Source organism: Watersipora subatra, chromosome 3 (assembly GCF_963576615.1).
Source record: "Watersipora subatra chromosome 3, tzWatSuba1.1, whole genome shotgun sequence".
NCBI classification, from domain to species: domain Eukaryota; kingdom Metazoa; phylum Bryozoa; class Gymnolaemata; order Cheilostomatida; family Watersiporidae; genus Watersipora; species Watersipora subatra.
Window position 1 is genome coordinate 72,960,190 of NC_088710.1, and position 18,343 is coordinate 72,978,532.

General features: G+C 37.5%; 1 protein-coding gene across 2 annotated transcripts in view; it reads left to right on the plus strand.

Moving 5' to 3' along the window:
• The window catches only part of LOC137392270 (disco-interacting protein 2 homolog C-like), a 57,529-nt gene that overhangs the window by 34,230 nt on the left and 4,956 nt on the right, over positions 1-18,343 (plus strand). The window contains exons 11-27 of one of the 2 annotated variants that reach the window (XM_068078937.1): positions 220-330; positions 2,725-2,958; positions 3,768-3,870; positions 4,759-4,823; positions 5,187-5,280; positions 5,975-6,094; positions 6,491-6,605; positions 7,089-7,100; positions 10,251-10,390; positions 10,520-10,656; positions 10,787-10,867; positions 13,892-14,019; positions 14,137-14,221; positions 15,166-15,378; positions 15,788-15,835; positions 16,744-16,956; positions 17,867-18,169. In XM_068078937.1, coding sequence (XP_067935038.1) covers positions 220-330; positions 2,725-2,958; positions 3,768-3,870; positions 4,759-4,823; positions 5,187-5,280; positions 5,975-6,094; positions 6,491-6,605; positions 7,089-7,100; positions 10,251-10,390; positions 10,520-10,656; positions 10,787-10,867; positions 13,892-14,019; positions 14,137-14,221; positions 15,166-15,378; positions 15,788-15,835; positions 16,744-16,956; positions 17,867-18,169 — 2,202 coding nt within the window. The remainder of the gene's footprint in view (positions 1-219; positions 331-2,724; positions 2,959-3,767; positions 3,871-4,758; positions 4,824-5,186; positions 5,281-5,974; positions 6,095-6,490; positions 6,606-7,088; positions 7,101-10,250; positions 10,391-10,519; positions 10,657-10,786; positions 10,868-13,891; positions 14,020-14,136; positions 14,222-15,165; positions 15,379-15,787; positions 15,836-16,743; positions 16,957-17,866; positions 18,170-18,343) is intronic. The other variant, XM_068078938.1, reaches the window with a different exon arrangement.

Here is an 18,343-nt window from a genome sequence, read left to right on the forward strand (position 1 = left end):
AACTACTTTGATTGTGATAGTCAGAAAGAGTACAAAGTACAGAGTACCGGTATAGTAAATAGTTTCTATTCTCTACATTGATATTAGAATTTTCTTTTTCAAATGCCTCTTCCCACTTCCTTCTAGGTCTTTCTGCCTGGGAGAGCTCTTACATATAAGCCACGAGTAAATGAATGAGTATACATGGAAAATGATGATATTTTTTATGGTGTTTTATAGATAGCACTCGTCTACCCAAACAGTGATCCAGTATCCTACATGTGTGCCTTTTATGGCTGCATCGCTGCCGGCCTTGTGCCTGTTTCAGTAGAAGTACCAACTTCCAAACGGGTAAGTACCATCATGGAATATAAGTAGGGTAAGTACCATCATAGAATATAAGTAGGGTAAGTACTATCATAGAATATAAGTAGGGTAAGTACCATCATAGAATATAAGTAGGGTAAGTACCATCATAGAATATAAGTAGGGTAAGTACCATCATAGAATATAAGTAGGGTAAGTACCATCATAGAATATAAGTAGGGTAAGTACCATCATAGAATATAAGTAGAGTAAGTACCATCATAGAATATAAGTAGGGTAAGTACCATTATAGAGTATAAGTAGGGTAAGTACCATCATAGAATATAAGTAGGGTAAGTACCATCATAGAATATAAGTAGAGTAAGTACCATCATAGAATATAAGTAGGTCAAGTACTATCATAGAATATAAGTAGGGTAAGTACTATCATCATAGAATATAAGTAGGGTAAGTACCATCATAGAATATAAGTAGGGTAAGTACTATCATAGAATATAAGTAGGGTAAGTACCATCATAGAATATAAGTAGGGTAAGTACCATCATAGAATATAAGTAGGGTAAGTACTATCATAGAATATAAGTAGGGTAAGTACCATCATAGAATATAAGTAGGGTAAGTACCATCATAGAATATAAGTAGGGTAAGTACCATCCTAGAATATAAGTAGGGTAAGTACCATAAAAGAATATAAGTAGGGGAAGTACCATCGTAGAATATAAGTAGGGTAAGTACCATCATAGAATATAAGTAGGGTAAGTGCCATCATAGAATATAAGTAGGGTAAGTACTATCATAGAATATAAGTAGGGTAAGTACTATCATCGAATATAAGTAGGGTAAGTACCATCATAGAATATAAGTAGGGTAAGTACCATCATAGAATATAAGTAGGGTAAGTACCATCATAGAATACTGTGTGGATAATGCTTCAGAGTTGGCAGAGGGAAAATACTAGATTACAAATATTGACACACATTTTTCGCTACATCCAGAAAGTTGCCGTACTTATAAATTAGTCACTTCACACTGATTTCTGTAACTCGAAAGAAAGTAACTCGAAGAGTTATTTACATATGCGGAAGTTTATCATATTTACCTAGCCCTTAGTGAACCCTGGTGAATTACAAATATGCTTGGGTATGATCATGTAGTATTGGTAGAAGGTAAGAAGTTTACTATTTTATTTGTTTTATTGATCGTTTGTGTCTGAGTACTGAGGCTAGCCTGCAGTTTGGCATTAGGTTGGGGCTGTCATCCGAGAAAAAGAGAGTTTTCGGAATAGGTTACCTGACTATTTCTTTCGATGATCACAATGTCTCTAATTTCTCACTGTGTCATCAAAAGCTTTAATAACAGCTCGCAGTTCAAAGTGTGCTGAGAGCCACAGAGAAACGTAATATGTTGATACTCAAGGTCTCTGTTTATATACAAACAAGTGTAGTAGTTGTCATCTGCTATCTTTACTCTTGCTGTAACAACTCACCTAGAGACTTATACTCTCCATGGACCTGAGTATAAGTACAAATATACCACTTGCAGATTGCTGCTGCAAATATTCCCTGTACACAATGCTGCTGCAGGTACCTCCTGTACACAGCAGTGCTGCAGATAACTCCTGTGCACAGTGCTGTTGCAGATAACCCCTGTACACAGTGCTGTTGCAAGTACCATCTATACAGATATATACATCCATTGTAAATCCTGCTGTTCCTTGAAGTTTTCCATTGAATGATGTGGTTCCTCTCCAGATATCTCCTATCCCTGGTCCTTTTTTTGTTTGAAAGTTGCCATGGTGATCTACCTCCACGACTGACCTCAGTCACTTGGTATGCGCCGCAATGGTACTTGTCTTCTCCGTATGAAAAATAATTTGTCCTTCTAAATGTTTATCTTCTCTAATTTTAGTATTTTAATTTCAGCTCAGTTTTTGTAAGGCCTGTTACTCACACATCTCGGCCTTTACACGCGAGTCTGGCCTTAGACGAGACACATAGGATTTATGAGAATGAGTGCAATCCTAAATGTTGCTCGTGTGAAATTCTATAGCGAGTTCAAATGGATGAATTTCTTTTCACAGTGTCCACAAATGCTACAGTTTTTGCAACTGTACATGTATAAGTGTCTGGAGTGTGGAGTATCATTCTTGTTTGTCTTTCATTTTTGAAGTGTCAGTCAAGGTCACACATTCTAGTTGAATTTTCATTTACAGCGCGAGCGATTATCATCATCAATGTGGAAACAAGTGAAATGTAAAAACTTTAAATTATTGAATAAAAACAGTTAAATTTATTGATTCTAGAGAAAGAGAAGAAAGCTCATGTATGATCTATGTGAGGTCTTGAGATATGTATGAAGGCCAGGTTTTAAAGTGTAGTTGATGGTAAGTTATGCCTTTGCTATTTATTTTGCTGGTAGGATGCAGGAACTGCGGGCATGGGTTTCCTACTAAGATCTCTAAAAGTTTCTGTGGCTTTGACATCTGAAATGTGTCATCGAACACTGCCGCGTGAACCATCAGGAGAGGTTGGAAATATCAAGGGCTGGTCAAAGCTCATGTGGTTTTGTCCGGAGTCCTTCTCCCACAAGCCTCCCAAGGAGTGGAAACCTCCAGCTACAGAGATTCCTGACCACAATCCTGCTTATGTTGAGGTTTGTTATATCAGCATGGGTAGATCAGAAGCTGACAAGTACTCACTAGTGTAGATCAGGAGGTTGTCAGTAGCTGACAAGTGCTCACTAATGTAGATCAGGAGGTTGGACAGGAGCTGACAAGTGCTCACTAGTGTAGATCAGGAGGTAGGAAAGGAGCTGACAAGTGCTCACTAGTGTAGATCAGGAGGTAGGACAGGAGCTGACAAGTACTCACTAGTGTAGATCAGGAGGTAGGACAGGAGCTGACAAGCACTCACTAGTGTAGATCAGGAGGTTGGACAGGAGCTGACAAGTACTCACCAGTGTAGATCAGGAGGTTGGACAGGAGCTGACAAGTACTCACTAGTGTAGATCAGGAGGTAGGACAGTAGCTGACAAGCACTCACTAGTGTAGATCAGGAGGTAGGACAGTAGCTGACAAGTACTCACTAGTGTAGATCAGGAGGTAGGACAGTAGCTGACAAGTACTCACTAGTGTAGATCAGGAGGTTGGACAGGAGCTGACAAGTACTCACCAGTGTAGATCAGGAGGTTGGACAGGAGCTGACAAGTACTGACTAGTGTAGATCAGGAGGTAGGACAGTAGCTGACAAGTACTCACTGGCTGCTACATCTTGAGCTAATTTAGTGTCTCCACATTAAGAATGTAGCAGTGCTCCCATGAGCTCATCTTGGTGTTAAAGCTGGTGAGAAAGAGTAGGCTTGCTAATGTTCGTCCTGCAAGAATGTTAGCAGTGTAGGTGCTAATGCAGGCTGTGTCTAATCAGTGTCCCTCCAACTATTCACGACACTCCATATGTTTACAGTACACGACAGCGAAGGATGGTAGTGTCATGGGGGTCACCATATCTAACCTGGCCATGATCAGTCACTGCCGGACTCTAACTCAAGCTTGCTGTTACACAGAAGGTAAGCCAGGCTCTGTTGCTTTAGCCATAGCCTTTCTCATCCAGTCGTGCCTCATATGCACTCCTCTTTAGCTCCTTTTCCTCATTACTTGCACTATTTGGTCAGTACATGTAGGTCAGTGGTGATGGCCTTAATATTCCTTCAATCCAGCGTTCATTCTGTTTAGACCACCATTTGTAACCAACTGTAGCTTCGTTTCCTCTCAATTGAAATCTATTAACTATGATCTCTCTTGTTCCATTTGTATAATAGCTAAGTATTAAGAATGTTTCAGCAGTATATAAGTTGATAACTCATTGGCTAACCCTGGCCTTGCTCATCACATCAGTAATTTTCTCTATTCCCATGGCATTGATAGACGCTAGCAAGTACTGCATATATAATATTATTGTTTCTTGCTTAACACAATTACTTTATATGATGTTGCATTAATGTCTAACAATTAACAATCTACTATTAAATTCCTATCCCAGCGAATATAGGCATCGCTTTAGCATCAGAGACGAAGGGAGCAGATAGGACAGCTCTTTGAAAACATATGTTTGATGCTGTGGCCCTCCTTTGTCTTCCTTTGGACTGATGTTCTTTTGAACATTCCCAACAGTTTTCATATTGAGATCTGCCTAACCTTTAAATCACCAAAATTTCCATCCTCAGTATGAAGGCCTTCCTGACTTGTTGCGCTAGTCAAGGATATGACAAAAACACACAGACCTTATCCGCTCAACGCATGGCTATTGAATACATGGACACATACACACACGCATTTCTTTGCTAGCCATGGTCACATCTTACTTTAGTGCACTGCTTCTTAGTCGGAGTTGTCAGTCCACAGCTTTTTTAGTGAGCAGCTTATTCCTAGTCCTACATATCTATTCTTTCTTTTAGGGGAGGTCATGGTATGTGTGCTTGACTTTCGGAGGGAGATGGGTCTTTGGCACGGCATCCTATCGGTAAGAGTAAATTGTCCATGTGTGTTCACTTCCACTCTCCTTAACACGCTTATTGGATCTTCATATTTTTTATAGCCAATCAATATACATGTATTTTGACTAGTGGATGTTCTGGAAATATTATTATTATTATTGTTATCATAATTTAAAGATACATAATATATTTTTTAAAATTATCTTATTAATCCAAATGGCACGAATAAATTAGTATTATTTGTCAATGAAACATTCATCAATTCTATTGTACTACATGTATGTTACCTAGAGTTTCTTTATTGCTTACAGGGGAAATGGCCGCCTATTTTGCTACTGCTTCAAGCTATCATCAAGCCATCACCTTTATGTTCATCTTTATGCTTGTAGAGTGTGTTCAATGGAATGCATGTTATATTTGTCCCCTATTCTCTCATGAAAACTGATCCAGCCTCCTGGCTAAAACTAGCCACTAGAAACAATGGTAAGCTCTTCCTACTGCTATTTCAGTTAATGTATTTATGGCTCGTTCAGGTAATCACAGGACGTGATGAGCATTACTAAAAGCACACTGTCATAATTTAAACGAAGGTTGAAGTAATCTACGATCGCCAGGGAAGCCTACTTATGTTTCACGGATAACTTAGCGCTGGAGACCATGTCTAACTGTAACTTACACAATATAGTAACATTGGCTTTGCTACTGTCATGGTATTGGTTTATGTTCTAGGCTTGTAAACTAGAAAAATGGTTGAAAGGTTCATGCATTAGGCTGTTCAATGTGACAGGGATGGACAATCCCCAAAAACTGCTAACTGCTATAGGGATAAACAGCTACATTAGAATATTAACAATGTTAAGAATAGTCAACCCGATGACCTGTTAACAGTATCAGGAATAGACAACTGCAACAGAATGTTAACAGTTTAAGGATAGACAACTTCAATATACGGTAAACAGTGACAAAGATGTTCAACCTTAATAAGCTGTTAACAGTATCAGGGAAAGACAACCCTAATGGACTGTTAATAGTATCAGGGATAGACAATACCAATGAAATGTTAAGAGTGTCAGGGATAAATAACTCCAATGAATCATTGATTATTTAGATTGCCTGAACTGTCTGGTCATTCGCTCCGATCTTGCTACTTTGACTGTCACATGATTGTTGCTTGCAGCTGCTGTTGGAATAGTCAAATCGAGAGACATGCATTGGGGGATGCTGGCAAAGAAAGACCACAAGGATATAGATCTTAAATCTCTAAGGCTCCTGCTAGTTGCTGACGGTGCTAACCCCTGTACGTGAATTCTTTACCTCTGTTCATTTACACTTCTGGCTGACATTCAATCAGTCGACCAGCTTAATATAGCTTTGTATCAACTTTGAAACTCAGTCTAATATTTGCATGTGTTTGTTTGGATCTATTTCTCGTACTTTATGAGATTTGTTGTAATTTTGCTAAACATTGTAGTTCTAAATAAAACACTCAACGTTTTTCCTATCGCTTGTCATAAAGTCTGATCTTAGCTGCAGCGTCAGCCAATTTAACCTGATGAGCAGCAACCCATTCTTCCTAGCTGTGTAACCCTACTTCTCCTAACTCAGCACTTCAGGGTCTCACTTTTGACGTCATACTATTGGACAACCATTCCTTCAGTTGTCTCATCTACTTGGCATCTTTGTGTATTTGCAGGGTCACTAACGACGTGCGACTCTTTTGTCACGGTATTTCAGAGCAAAGGGCTAGAGTCGGAGGCGGTCTGTCCCTGCGCGAGCAGTGCCGAAGCCCTTACAGTCTCCTTGCGAAGGTATGTTTTATCGCAATGTCCGCTCTGGGGAGTTTTGAATAATAGGAAACTTTCTGTTCTTTTGAAATATCCTGCGTTTTGATTTGATGCTTACTAGTTTGGTAACGTGAGGAGTGGCGCGACGTTTAACCATTCAAAAGCAGTACCTAGAATTCTATCCAGATGTGGCTGGATGAAGCCTGCTCATTTGAATTAAAGGCATCTAGCCACTTGTTTTAGTCGTAGCATTAGTACTATAAATAAGAATCTTGAAGTGGCCTACATGATTCTGGTGTTAGCAAATGTCTTTGATGTATCCCGTGCTGGCACATTCATGAGTGAAGGTGATTGAGTGTTTGATTTCATTCGTTTGATTTTAACTCTGCATTCTCTTGTGGTCTGCTGGTCATATGCCGGTCATATACTGGTCATGTGGTGGTCATGTGGTGGTCATGTGGTGGTCATGTGGTGGTCATATGGTGGTCATATGCAATACTATTGCAGGTCTCGAAGCCAGTGAGTATCACGTAGTAACAGTCCCAGCCATAGCTATAGTCACTGACTTGTTTCTTTTCGTGTTTTGTCCACTTTACACTTTGCCTTCTCCTCTTGCCTTCCTCTCCTGTCTTTCACTCCAGTATGCTTTACTCATATTTTACACAGGAGACTAGCTGCACCATGACAGACCAGCTTTAGCCAACCAGCTGGTTCTCACCAACCAGCTGGTGTTCTCACCCCACCTGCTCAGTGCAGTGTTTCGCATTTTTCCTTGCAAAGTATTAGTAAAATATTTCTACTGTAGCCGACATATTTCTACATTTTATTTTACCTATATCTCCATTTTATCCTCACAATAAGTTGAAAAAGTGATGACATGAACATAGCTGATATACATGCAAACTCTACAGGATGAATGCTCAGCGCTCCTGATATACTTGTCAATATCTGTCATCAGTACTTAGCGCAATAAAAAATACATGTATGTGCTTGTTCAGCGGTAATTGTCCAATCAATTGAGAATGCTCGAGTTGGATCCTTCTCTTGCCAATTACCAATATTTTAAATTTATTAAATATTTTAAATCTATTTTAAATGCTGATAAATGGCAACCATGAAAGCCTAATATGTTTCTCATCTATTCTAAAGTAATCATACATATAATTGATGGACATTCTATGCACACATAAAATACGCAAGCGCTCTGAAAAACTACCGGAAATAATGCACCATGCAGCACTTCATTGCATCATCTCATTGCATCGCTTAGCAGGTTATTGATGCAATATAAAGAATATAAACAGGTCATGCTAGACATCATAAGCTAGTCATTATGTCATCACATTTACTCCTACTGCTAACTAAACATGATACAATTTTAAACTATTTGCAAACCAAAGCTATTACGTCTTTTGGCACCAAATTTGCAGTCTTTGGTCTATTCACCAGGCTTTATCCAGTACTGTAATCAATACACCCTTAACCACACTAACAACACCCTTAAATATCTCTTTTTCTGTTCGCATTTAGCTTTGCCATTGTATGTTCCGATTAGGTGAATGCCTCCTGTTACCCGGGTCATAAAAAAGTCTTTGGACATAAAATTTATTTTTGTTTAAAATATACAACCTTTACCATTCTAACTTTTTAAACTTCATATCAGGAGAAAAGTGTTTTTGTGCAGTTCAAATGAATTAGGAGAAAACAGAAAACAACTGAAAGTTTTCAAACAACTGTAACTTTTAACTTTCATATCATGAAGGAAGTGTTTTGTTGAAAAAAATTAGAGGAAGAAAATTAAAACTATAAAGGTGTTTCAATGTAAATGTGAAATCATTAGCAAGTAATGGCTAAATATAGTCTGTTTTGCTACGATTACAATGAAAAAGTACTTGGTATATAATTATAGGATTTTAGTTCGTTTCAGCGTTGGCACCATAAGGCGAAAATATTGTGTAGACATATAGAGCAGTATAGAAACCCATAGTAATCATCTAATGCAATCACTTCCTGGTAAAAGTCATCAAAGTCATCATCATTAAAAAATAGTAACAAAACAATATGTTAACCTTCGTAACTATAGTTACCTACAATAACTGTAGTGCATTTTGTGGTTATGATCTGCAATAAAATGTAACATTACAACGTACTACGTGCAGAGTTCTTACCTTCGAGACATACGTGTAACATAAGCGCAGAATTTAACTTAAATTAATGTAGCTTACTAAACACATGCTTGAAGGAAGTTTTAGCATGTATTTAAGTAAACTTCAAACATTGAACTAAATTTTTATCACTTGTTTGCGAATCCGTTTTTACCATAACGGATAAAGCTGAACTGAGAACTGAGTTGCAAAATAGCATATCGACATTTTTGTTATTTCGTCGTAATCGGTACAACAACCTCCAAATTTTAATTTCTAGAGAAATTATTGTTGATATCGTATGACCGTAAAAAAAATTGTTCTAGTATGGCGAGGACAAAAAAGCATCGTGTTTCATAGAGTTAGGCGACAAATATGTTATAACAGGGCCATCGTAACGCGTGGGTGCAATGTATCAATTAATGCGTTATTTAGCGTGTGCAATTTAGAAAATGGTATACGTTATATAATAAGAGCAATAGATTTTTTAAGGACTGTGTAGCTCAGTGGTTAAATGTGTGATTAGAAACCTGCGGTTGCAATCTCCGTGAGTCCAAATCCAGCACGAATCGAGCTTTTCATTCCAAGATTTTAATAGCTTTAACTGGACAGGCAGACATCTGAACAGATAAAGACAGATGATGATAGACGATGACAAACTTTGAGATTCATATATAGATAGAAGATAGATGAGACCCTTGACACAATGCTTGGCATTACTACTGTCTATTTATATATACTTGAAATTGTTCTTGCTTGCAATCATACCTTGATCCTTTTTATTATTTCCTTTCATATATGACGTCATGCTTAAAAACAAGATTGTTTAGTTGTCCTGATTAGCTGTTAGGCTTGGGGGACATTATGGGATGTTATAGTGCAATTCTTTGCGGATTCTCTAAAGCAAAGGTTGGATGGCACCTGCTTATTCCTTAAATATATTATAAAACATTTTCTGGCTGCACTGTATTTTAGGTCATTGCCAAGTAAATTCTTAGCTGGCTGTACTGTGTTTCGGGTTATTTGAACAAGCAGTAGATTTTTATATCCAGATATATAATGTCAATATATAAAGTTATCTATTTTAGATTACGATAATCAGTATTGATTGAACATTTTTAAGCAACCTTAAATTTATATTTAGAGCTAATAGCCTTGTATTTATAATGGGAGCTACAATTCCTTGCATACTATTGATCAAATTCCTAGTATACTATTGGTTCAACTCCTTGTATGCTCTTAGTCAAATTCCTAGCATACTAATGGTTCAACTCCTTGTGTACTATTAATCCAAATCCTAGTATACTATTGGTCCAACTCTTTGTATGTTATAGGTTCAACTCATAGTATTCTATTGGTCCAATTCGTAGTATATTATTGGTCCAATTCCTAGTACACTATTGATTCAACTCCTTGTATGATTGGCATGTTTGAGCGTCTCCTTTTACTTGTCGTATGCAACTGTACATGTATGTCTACTAATGCAGACATTGTTATTAACAGTTTCTTTTGGGTTCCCCTATAGGCCTGGAAGGAAGGGTGGCAACCAGACAGGCCGTGGTGTTCTTTCCATGCAAGGTCTTAGCTATGGTGTAGTGCGAGTAGAAGATGAGAATAGCCTCATGTCCTTAACACTGCAAGATTGTGGGCAAGTATTACCAGGAGGTGAGTCTCACAAGCCTATTATTCACTTTTTTCATAATTAATACTAGGCTGTTCATGGTCATTCTATAAATTCAAATGGAGCTTGTAGAAAGCTGACAGGTGTGCTGCATTGCTATGGTTACTTTTTAGCCAACATGGTGGTTGTGAAAATAGAAGGGGATCCTCAACTTTGTAAGACTGATGAAGTTGGTGAGCTCTGCCTCTCCGCCAACTATACTGGGAGCTATTATTGGGGCCTTAAAGGCTTTTCTAATCACGCATTTCGAGTATGTATGAGCCAAACCTTTTGTCATATTTTACAATTCTTGTTGGCTTGGTACTTGTCCGTATTAACAGTCACAAGGCTATCCTGCGATTTCTTCTAGATTTAAAAATCACCTTGTTTTATTTCTGTAGGTACAGCCGTTAGACAGTCAGGGCAGTCAGGTGGGCCCTCAATACTATGTGAGGACTGGCCTTATAGGCTTCCTCGGACCAGTAAGTAGTTTGTATTTGAACATAATTTAAGGGTCAACAAGATTTACTCATATTTTTGGCATACAATTTTTAGATTAGTACAGGCTGGCGTAACACAAGAGCAAATATCATCTACTAACTCAAGTTAAAAGATTACTACTGATACATGGCAACTAGCGCTCGACCAAGAAAAACAACATAACCATCTTTGACATACCGATAGAAAGCTTCGATGGAGCTCTGTCATGTATTTTAATCGATACATTCATATTACATGAACTTATAAAAGAACAGAAACATGAAGCAGGCCTTTATAGAAATGACTGATTAACTGCCTGCAAAGTCAGCTCTTGAAAAATAGAAATAAATAACTACATTTTTTAAAAAGCACAACCTAAAATCACTATTCAAGCAACCCGAACAATTGTTTAGACAACAGTATAGTGTACCAGGCAAGTTACTGAAAAAACAACCCAATCTAAAAAAACATGTGTGCTTATGTGAAACAGAATTTAAAACGACATGCCTAACAAAAAACCCAAACTAAACTCATCAAACACATGTAGTAGAATTTCACTTGAAAGAAAAACACTTAAAATTCGACATAGAATGAAAAATACTATAGAAATACAAATTATATTCCAATTATCATAAAACCTGTATTTGAATGGCATGGCGCTCAATTTTTTAACCCTTCCTCTGTAGGTACAGTCAAATAAAGGTGGCATTCAAATAGAGTCTGGCGTTGTATTTTCCAAATAGCTTATCAGAATTTTGGGAAGATGAATTTAACCGTGTTACGGGCGAAGCAAATGTTGCCTATATTTTGCTCTCTCCTTCCGGCAGTGACATTATCCCTTTTAGATGCAAGAAATCTGCTAACTTACCTCCAACTTGTCGTAGATCTCTAAATAAATATGCATTGGAAGCCAAGAATTATCTCTACCAGTAGATATCTATTGCTTGCAATTAACCTGTGGTCATATTAAAAGCCTGTGCCCTGCTTTGCAATTTGTTGGAGCTTTCAATTTTTTATTTCATTCTAAATTTGAAGGCAAATTTTTATTTTATATCTACATGTAACAACTAGTTGAATGTTTGGTGTTGCGCGAGTGATAAAAGTCTTTGCACAGAAAATTTATTATATTAACAGTTAGCATTCTAACTTTCAAACTTCATATCATGAGGAAAATGTTTTGTGCCGGTCAAATAAATTTAAAAAAAATAAAACAATTATAAAAGTGTTTAAATGTAAATGTGAAATAATTAGCAAGTAATAGCTAATTCAAGTCTGTTTTGCTACGATTACGATAAATGATGATTCGGTAATGATACAATTAATACGAACTGAGAAAACAAAATAAAAATCCGGAGTATGTTGAATTAATAATAACAATTCTTGCATAGAAGTATGTGTATAAAAAAGGTTACTGTTCTAGCAGAAGCTACCTATCAAAATTTTAAATACGACGATACTGATACCTTTCGATATTGGTACAAACGCAAAAATGAGATATCGAACTGTCTTTGTCTGCTACTTTGTCTGACCGAACGGAGAGAATGTAGAGGCTATTCCTACTCGAGATAATACAATTGTTCGTGTTAAAAGTATTAGCCTTTACCGATTTAGCAATCGAACCTTACGAAAAACCAGAAATATAAGTGTAATGGCACATTTGAAATTGAAACGGCAAATTTAAAAATTACAAATTAAAAAATTAGGTAATGACAGCAAAAAGTTAGTTTTTAAACAATTTCAAAAAATAAATGCAAAAGGTAATATTAGTTAATAATCAAAAGTACATATTTAGCGTGTGCTTATTTACCGTATACAGTGAATGATAAGAGCGATAGAAAGCTAAGGGCTGTATAGCTCAGTGGTTAAATGCGTGGTTTGCAACTTGTGGTTGCAATCTCCAAAAAGGAGATAAGAGAATAGAAAAGGAGTTAAGAGCGTCGAGCCGTTGTAAGCTGAGTAAGGATAGTCGCAAGGATGTTATCACTTAATATGCTTTAAATTTGCAAATTTCTAAGTTATAATAGTACTCTATCAAATGCTACAAATATAGCTACAAATAATGCTACATTCATATACCATCAAAAATGTAAAGGTTGTTTATATATACTTCAAAGTATCAAGACCACATTAAACAAGGAACTATTATTAGCCTAATACAGTTATTAATTATTCTTATGGTGTTGCCTTCAAAGCTTTAATGAAAAAACAGAAAGCTTTGGAGTGGAAAAATGGACTTCGATACGAACTGAAACAACAAAAGAATTTATTGTTCTTGATGTAACCGAGTCATTATTAGTACAATTTTGTGGACACTTTTTTACTGATCACGTGGTATTATGGGTTCGTAAAGATCAAAAAATGTCAAAGTGGCAGCCAAATGGAGGTGGCGTTCAATTAAAGGATGACTCTCTACTCTTCAACCCTACTCCTATAGTGGCGGTCACATGGAGGTGGCGTTCAAATAAAGATGGCATTCAATTAGAAATTGTACAGTATTCTAAAAGATACAACCTATGCATACATGAAAAATTAATTATAGTTCATCGAGTCGAAGTTGTGATCTCCAAACAAATAAAGGGAATTAAGATATCAGTCTAGTCATTAGTTAAGCTATGCACTGAGTCATGGAGAATAACATCAACTGATTACATTTGCGTATAGAACAATTGCACTTTACAATTCAGTCTGTTTCTAGCGCTTGGTGACTGTATAAGCTAAAAATAAATTGTAGCACGAATCCGCCTTGGTATAATCAATGTTACTTGTTGTATATATATATACATTTATATACTCATATATAAATGCATAGTGAGCATAATATACCGATCAATCTTCCTCATTAGGGCAGCAGTCAGCAGAACTATGTATCAAAATTTTTCCTACCGCATCTAACCACATATTTGCAAACACACGGAATCATTCAGTAGCAAAAACAAAATGGCGTTGTTTTAAATTGCTTAGATGTCTAGTTGTCTCTGTCTGTCTCTATCTTAGTTGAGCTCAGTACAACATACTATATACTACAGGGAGGTCTAGTCTTCATCTGCGGCAGTAGGCAGGGTCTAATGGCTGTCAGCAACAGACGACATAATACGGACGATATCATAGCCACGGTATTAGCTGTAGAACCTAACAGGTTTATCTATCGGGGACGGTAAGCTCTAGTTCTTCCACCATGATGATTTGTACTTATGAGAAATTGCACCCGAGCCGATGACAGTCACCCTGGCTATATGCCTAGGAATAATGTGAGTATCTTGCTGCTTTACAGGATTGCAGTCTTCTCTATACCAGTCCTATGTGATGAAAGGATATGTATAGTGGCAGAGCAGAGGCCTGACAGCTCTGAGGAGGAGGTGAGGATAACTCCATTTCGATAAAACAGGATAATTTATTGTTAACTAAGTCATCCCTTGTACCTGATCATGCAATTTGTATCGTGCAAACTTGTGTTTTCTGCTTTTGGAGGGCATAAATACACAGGTGTAATGCCCTTTGCCATTCGAAGTTGTGAGTGTAGAGTGATTGAGTCCTGTACAGTGATTGGCCTGTGCCAATGCAGGTCTACAAGGAGATTGAATTTTAGCGATTATCACTCCTGGGAATCATAGGAAAGGCTTTGCGAATTGCGTTGAGTATACAAACAGTTGCTCACCAAATTAACCTTAACCTCTGCAATGTTTGTACACACATTAGTTTTGATTTGAACACGCATTGCTACTGCCTATTCATTCTCCATATCAATGTGGTCATTATTTTGGATCCATTATTATCTTCATATCACAAAATAACTTTACAAGATGCAACAGTTCCAAGATAGGTTTCTGGGTTTCAGGAAAAATCAGCTTAAAGTAATTATTGCTCTAAAAATCATGAAACGAGTGATATTTTGTTAGACCTAAGAAATCTACAAGCCAAAATGAACTTATGTTTGCTATTCTGGTCTCTTTGATTACTCATCTAAGAGCTGCAATGAAGTTCATATTCTTTACATGATTGGAGTTGTTATCACATATCACCAAGAAAAACAACTGCATGTATGACTGCATTCGCTAACTGGGACTTATTTTAGGGTTATTTTACGCAGATCTCGAGGTTATAAAGTGAGTTACTATTAAATAGAAAGCTTCAACATCAACTCAATTAGCACCTTCCTTTGTATATTATTATAATATCTCTTAAGGTCGTGAGCTTTATGCCGCAATTAGGAATTTTAAAACGCATAAAACAAGTTAGTTTCGTTTAAAAGTTTTGTTTAGATTTTCAAATATTTCTGTGATAAAATTCTTTTGACCGACAGAGCTTTCAATGGATGAGTAAGGTCCTGCAGGCAGTAGACACAATACACCAAGTAGGCATATATTGCCTTGCTTTGGTTCCTCCGAACTATCTGCCCCGCAGTGCCCTTGGTGGCATACACATACATGAGACCATGAAGAAGCTGCAGGAGGGAAATTTACACCCAGCCAATGTGCTCATGTGTCCTCACACTTGCGTACTAAATCTTCCTCAGGTTAGTATTGAAATTGATGTGTCTGTGTTCTTATGATTTCCTTCCGTATTGATTGCTAGTTAGGGTCGGGATCTGTGCCTTTCAAATGGAGACCTTGTTTGGGCTGTGCTCCATGCTACTGTCTAGTTATCCTCAGTTCACACCATTCCTTTTTGTTATGGCAACCGATTTCATAGCAAGAGGTTTCTTTGTGTACATTTATATAACAACAATGATATGCCTGCAATCTGCTGTAGGCTTTTACAACCATGTTTAAAACTATTGTAAAATTTTCTGATGCTTTTCATTGACTTTTAATGCTTTTTCCAATATAAATAAATTTAGCTATACGGAACTACCGCATGCCTTGTTGTTGTGTGCATAATAGCGATTGGCTGCAGCCATGTCATCTATTTTTTGGCTCTGTTAGGTGATCGACGATTACAATATCTCCAAGTCGGTACTCCGACCAGAGCCTGTAAGTCAAACACCAAGCTATTCGCTATCTTTATATATACTATGTTTGGGTATGACAAGGTTGGCCAGGCTTGTTAATATTTAGACGATTAAAAACTTGTTTGAATAATAGATCGTCATGGCGCAATGATACACTATTTCATTTGTAAACTTTCTAGCTTCTCATGCGCTACAAAGATGTGGTCTAGAACTACTACAATTTTCTCCACAGTTCATCTTTCTTCTTGTTTAAATTATGCTTGTCACCTATTCTTCCAGCTGCTGAAAAGCTATAAGATAGCGTATCTATAAATTTACTACGTTATGTAAAACCCAATCGTATGCCATGATGGTGCCCAATTGGCAAATTGCTCTAATCCCACACTCGATAATGACAGTCATTGATTCTTTCTGCTTAGCGTGGTCCGTTTGTTTTTCTGTGATCACAAATATAATCTAACCTTTCACATGCTTGGGTACTTTTTTGGATTGCATCAGCCAGCAGCACCTTACATTTGAAGCTGAGTTACCTCACAACAAGTCTGGTTACTAACTATGCACTAAACCTCTGCCGATCAGGCCTTTAAGCCATTTCTAATATGACAATCGTCGTATTGTCAGCTCTAGCATTACCGTAACACGTCTTTGCTAGAACATTCTGCGTTTACTGATGCCAGACATGGCTCGGGCTGGTCTCTCAGACCTCACAACCATTTGTTTAGCATCACACTTTGCCATCGTGTGCCTTCTATGTGCAACTCATTATGGCCTCGGTGTTCTGCTAGCCGTACAAGCAAGTCATTTGAATGTCATTGACTGTAGCATTATTGGTTACATTTTCATTTTTTCAGTTTTATGGTTTATATTGATTTATTATGTTTTATTGCATAGATTACCAATTTAATAGGTTTCTTGCGTTTTTCCGCTTAGCCAAGAGAGGACACTCCTTCCGACGTCGGTCCTTCAGCTATGTTTGTTGGCAGCATAGTGCAGGGAGCCCGTCTTGCTCATGCTCAAGGCCATGAGTTAACAAGCTATAACGAGGAGGATCAGGCAAAGAAGCATCAGTTTCTGTCCGAGGTCCTGAGGTGGAGGGCTAACTCCATGCCAGAGCATGAAATATTCACAGTTGTCACTGCCAAGGTATGCGTGTCTTGCTTTAGCTGCCTTTGAGCTCACGCATCTCATTGGCTCACACGCACTCAGTCTAGTTTTATTGCTTTGGGGCAGTTTATATTCTGGTTGAAGAAATTGAGTCAGGACAAAGTAGTAGTAGTATTGCAACAAGAGAAACAACAGTTGCAACAAGAGAAACAACACTTGCAGGAAGAGATACAACACTTGCAGGAAGAGATACAACAGTTGTCTCGTTCAACCGCTAAAGCAAGTTCAAGTGGACATTTAAAGTGATCTCTTCGCAAAACTTGTTTCATCATTTGCTTGTAGAAGACGTGCACTTTAAAAATGCTAATTCTAGATGTGCACACACAATGGTTTGGGGATGCAATATTTGCAGTCAAATGTTTTGAGAAAATTACAATTGGAGTTTGTATCAGCATCATATATATATATACCAATAGTCTGTATTGCGCTATATTCTGCTCATCTATGGCATTGATCAATAGGATTCTTTACAAGGGAGCACAAAATAATGACAAGATGCTTCGCGTATCTATTTCTGTTTAAAACATTTTTTTGAGACAAGTTTGTGCGATCGGAATTGTCACATATTACTAGCAAACATGATCTGTTAGTAGTTTGTTGTAAGCTTAGTTATTAGTTGCTGCTACAAATAACTTTAGCACAGAAGAATTCTTGGCTATATTTGCCTAACTTGGGAATTGTTTACACCTGATATTTTTGTCATGAGATTGTTGAAACTGTAACTTTGCTCGCTAAGTCCTTTAATATGAACCTGTCTAACCTGGCCACATGGAAGGTAAATTAAAATGTTATACATTCTGGGCTATTAGGTGGAGCACCTATCATACCACTCAGTCATGAATTTGGTTCTCTGTCTTCACACCCATGTTGTGCTGCTGTCCTGTTGTAGGGGGCACCTGTTACACTCACCTGCTCACAACTTCACAGACGCGCTGAACGTGTTGCAACTCTTATTCTTGAGAAAGGAAAGCGGAATGTAGGAGACCATGTTGCTTTGGTCTATCCGCCGAGCATAGACCTCGTCGCTGCTTTCTACGGCTGTCTCTATGTCGGTTGTGTACCTATTATAATAAGACCACCACATCCTCATAATCTCCCGACTACACTGCCTACTCTTAAGATGATTGTAGAGGCGAGCAATTCCACTTGCATATTGACCAATTCCTCTATCATAAAAAGCCTGAGGTCTAAGGTATGTTAATGAAATATGGATGAACATGTTTGTTACATACAGTGTACTTTTTATTTCTCATAATATTGTTCAAGCTTCACACAATTACAGAATCTGAGCTCTTACTGAGTCGGTCACTGAAAGCTACATGTTGACATCTCTTAACCAGTCAAACCACAAAGTTCAAACTAATGC